The following is a 3,852-nucleotide window of genomic DNA, read 5'->3' as shown; positions in this document are numbered from 1 at the left end:
TTATGGAATAGGACAGAAGGATTCCCTCGAATTAACCACCAGTGCTCTTCGGTTGCAGAGGGAGCCAAGATTGGCCTCCAAATCTGCTTGAGAGTTGAGCCCCCTTAATATGTGATAGAAGGATATTTTCCTGAACTTGGGCAGTAAGAGTTGAATTTTTTTGAAAACAGTGGCTAAATGGATCTGATGAGGAGTCTTATGAGAGGATATTGCCTGGATGATGAGCCTAGAGTCTCCAAAAACACAGAGAGAGAGGATGTTTCGATTAATTGCCAGGTTCAGCCCTTGCCACAGTGCTAGAGCCTCTGCTCTATTGTTGGTTTCGATGCCCAGGCCCCAATGGAATCGCAACTCTGTTGAACCTCCAGGTTTCAAAAGAACCCCACCACTGCCTGCCGCCCCAGGGTTTCCTTTAGAAGCCCCATCAAAGAACAAACAGTATTCATCTAAGGATGATCTCCACTTTATAAACTCCTGTTCCTCAAGTCTGATCTCCCAGTTGGCATGGATAGGAGCAGAAGGTGTGGATCTTTCGTTCAGATTCGGTACCAGTTCTTGGAGCCATTGCTCCTCTTCTTTGACCAACTTCAATTCATTCCTGGAAGTAGAATTGACATCCAAAGCCTCGCCTAGCAGAGCTTTGATTTTGGAAACTACCCGTGTAGGATTGCAGCTTTCTCCTCTGAAAATCCTATTATTTCTCTCCAACCACAGCTTCCAGCATATAAACTTAGGGATCCACATCCAGCTTATTTTGAGAAGACTTTTTTTTTTAAGGCAAAAGGGAGGAAGAATGATCCAGGTTCGGAATAGATTAGAGATGCTTTCTGGAAGAACAAAATTTGCGTGGTTTAACCTCAGAACTCCCTTCCATACTACCTGGGCAAAAGGGCAGAGCAACAGCAGATGATTGACATTTTCTTCAGCAGCCAAGCAAAGGGGGCATCTGGAGGGCCCTTCCATCCCTCTTCTTCTCAAATTGTCTCTGGTGAGAATGCTATTGTGCGCAACAGTCCAACAGAAAAAGTCAATTTTGGGGAGAGAGGGGAAATCCCATATGAATTTCCATATAGCTGGGTTAGGAGGAGCATAAGGGACAGCCAGAATACTTTTGTAACCTTCGGCAGCTGTGTAAGAGCCTGAGAGGGAGCCCCAACCTCTTTTGTCTTTAGAGGTGGCCTTTGAGGGAGACTTTCCTTGAAGCAGATCCAGCAGAAGTGAAGCTTCCCCTTGCAACATATGAGGAATCTCTCCTAAATTCCAACAATCCCAGAGCCTATCAGGATCGTTCTTCCAGGTGGAAATGTCCCACAAGGTGTGCAAGTTGGAGGACTGAAGCCAAGCTCTGATATTTGCAAGCCCCTCCACTTGAATCAAAGGTTGGTCTCCCAGAATTGAATCTTCCCAGATTTTAATTTTTCTCCCATTACCTGGGATCCAGTAAAGTTGCTGGCTGAACTGCTCCATAGCATGACTGCAGAGATTGAAGATCGGAGATCCTTTTAAGGTTCTTGGAGGCTTATCCAGGCATCTCAAGCGTTGTCCTTGGTAGTATTTCTTCCAGATGACTCTTTTGCTCCAACTAGATTTACCGGAAACTAAATTCCACAAGATCTTGGTTCCCAAAGCAAGGTTTTGAGCAGCCAAGTTACGCAGATGGAGGCCGCCTTCCAGAAGAGGTTTCTTGATGGTCTCCCAGTTCACTAAATGGATCCTTCTGTCGTTGTTGTTCCCACCTTCCCATAGAAATCTTCTCAACAAACTGTCCATTTTGCTGAGAAAGGATTTGGGGGCGAGGAGAACTGAGTTTTGGTAAAGCGGCATACTTATAAGGACTGACTTCATCAGGATGACTTTCCCTGCATTATTCAACCATGAGGCACCCCAAGCTTGGATTCTGTTCTTTAACTTATCGAGCAGCGGCATCCAATGGGCCAGTTTGGGTTTGGTTTTGAAGATTGGGATCCCGAGATATTTAAAAGACTCCCAATTACGATTTCCATCCATTTCTAAAAGCCTTGCAATGTCAGACAGCTCCTTAATCGTGCAGTTCCAGCCATAGATTGAGCATTTCCGATAGTTAATTTTGCTTCCTGAGATCGATTTGTAAATGTCCAGCTCCTTCTTGAAGGATCTGGCAGAGATAAGGCTGGCTCCTCCAAGCAGCAAAGTGTCATCTGCGAACTGTGCATGATTGATATCCTTCACCCTCTGAGTCGTTCTAAGGCCAGGAAGAATTTGAATCTTCTGATTGTGATCAAGCTGGAAACTGAGGACCGAGGCCTGAATAGCATAAAGGAGAGGAGACAAGGGACAACCTTGTCTGAGGCCTCTAGAGGCTTGGAAGAAGTCAGTTGAGCGGCCATTGACCAGAGGTGCGATCCATGGCGAGGCAATACAGGCATTTACCCAGTTTATGAAGGCGGATGAGAAACCTAGATTCTTCATTACATTGAACAAAAAATCATGTCTTACCCTATCGAAAGCATTAGCCAGATCGAGCTTAATAACCATACCTTTCTCTTTTCTTTGGCAACTTGAATGGACAGCTTCTTGCACCAGCACAATGTTGTCCAAAATCTTTCTTCCTTTTATGAATCCGCCTTGATTTTCAGGGATGATGGAAGGCAAAATATTCTTTAACCTGTTGGCAATTATTTTGGAGACCAGCTTGTAGCTAGAGTTGCACAATGAGATGGGCCTAAATCTGCTAAAGTCGGAAGCGCCTTTCTCCTTTGGGATCAATGCTAGAAATGCCGAATTGATGCCACCACCCAGCTTTGCACAATTCTGGGATTTTCTGACCATTCTCAGTAAATCTTTTTTGATTGTCGACCAGCAGGCCAAGAAAAACCTGACAGTGAACCCATCAGGACCTGGGGCTTTATCAGGCTCCATAGAATCCAGAATATGCTTAATTTCGTCCAAGCTGATCGGAGCAGTCAGCATGTCGTTGTCCGAATCCTTAACGCTATTGGGAATTAAATCCATCGGATAGGCCTGGGGATCTATAGGGTTTTCTTCAGGAGCCGAATAAAGATCTTTGAAGAAAGAATAAGCAGCTCTCTTGATGCCATCAAAATCCTTTATAACTGTGTTTTGGTATTGTATCTCAGAAACTGTTTTGAAGTGTTTTCTGGCTTCGGCTTGCTTGTGAAAGAAGCTGGTGTTCCTATCTCCGGACTTTAACCATAAATTTCTAGATTTCTGTCTCCAAAATTCTTCCTCCTCCCTGCTAGATTTGTGAACCTTTTTTTGCAGCTCGACTTCTTTTTGAAGGAGATTTTGAGTTACAGGACTATTCTCCATTGCTGTTTGATGGGCAGCAAGGTTGTTGAGAGATTCTTTTCTTTTGGCAGAAGGTGTTTCCAATCTTTTTGCCCACTCCTTAAGACTTCTTTTTAAAACTCTAATTTTCTCTTCCCACACATAGAAAGGGGACCCATGGACAGGCCTATTCCAGGCATCCGAAACTACATCTTGAAATCCTTCTTGCTGAATCCACAGAGGGCTGAACCTGAATGGAATGGGGCCTAAATTACCATCCATTGAAAGCTCAAGGAGGATGGGCTTGTGATCAGAAATGAGATTTGGAAGAATTTTAGAAGTGGCCATTAGACCGCAAGTCAGGAAGGATGAATGGACAAGGAATCTGTCCAAACGGGCAGCTATATGATTTGGGGCTAATCTTTTGTTGGACCAGGTGAATTTGCCTGAAGTAGGTTTTATATCCTCCAGGTCCCAGCCCAGCATAATATCTTCAACCCATTCTCTAGCAGGGTCCCTGACAATGGAGCCTCCCTTTTTCTCATCAAGAGCAAGGGTGACATTCAGATCCCCTGCAATGATAAT

General features: G+C 44.4%; 1 protein-coding gene across 1 annotated transcript; it reads right to left on the bottom strand.

Moving 5' to 3' along the window:
• LOC149260723 (uncharacterized) lies at positions 1 to 3,615 on the bottom strand. The gene is made up of 2 exons (XM_089460949.1): positions 2,645 to 3,615; positions 1 to 2,476 (listed from the first exon to the last, which is right to left on the bottom strand). Exons 1-2 carry the CDS (start codon positions 3,613 to 3,615, stop codon positions 1 to 3), a joined length of 3,447 nt encoding a protein of 1,148 aa, XP_089317075.1.
• Between the last annotated feature and the right edge of the window lie 237 nt (positions 3,616 to 3,852).

Source organism: Pinus tabuliformis, chromosome 6 (genome assembly GCF_031772625.1).
Source record: "Pinus tabuliformis cultivar Carrire ecotype Pingquan chromosome 6, CPIR1, whole genome shotgun sequence".
NCBI lineage: Eukaryota > Viridiplantae > Streptophyta > Pinopsida > Pinales > Pinaceae > Pinus > Pinus tabuliformis.
This window is presented reverse-complemented; position numbering and strand designations above follow the sequence as displayed.

Excerpts from the sequence above, each read along its gene's own strand:
- LOC149260723 (XM_089460949.1), bottom strand. The coding sequence starts at position 3,615 with ATGGCCACTTCTAAAATTCTTCCAAATCTCATTTCTGATCACAAGCCC. Across the intron at positions 2,477-2,644 it reads TCCAAAATAATTGCCAACAG|GGTAAGACATGATTTTTTGT; the intron begins GTTAAAGAATAT and ends TGCTTTCGATAG.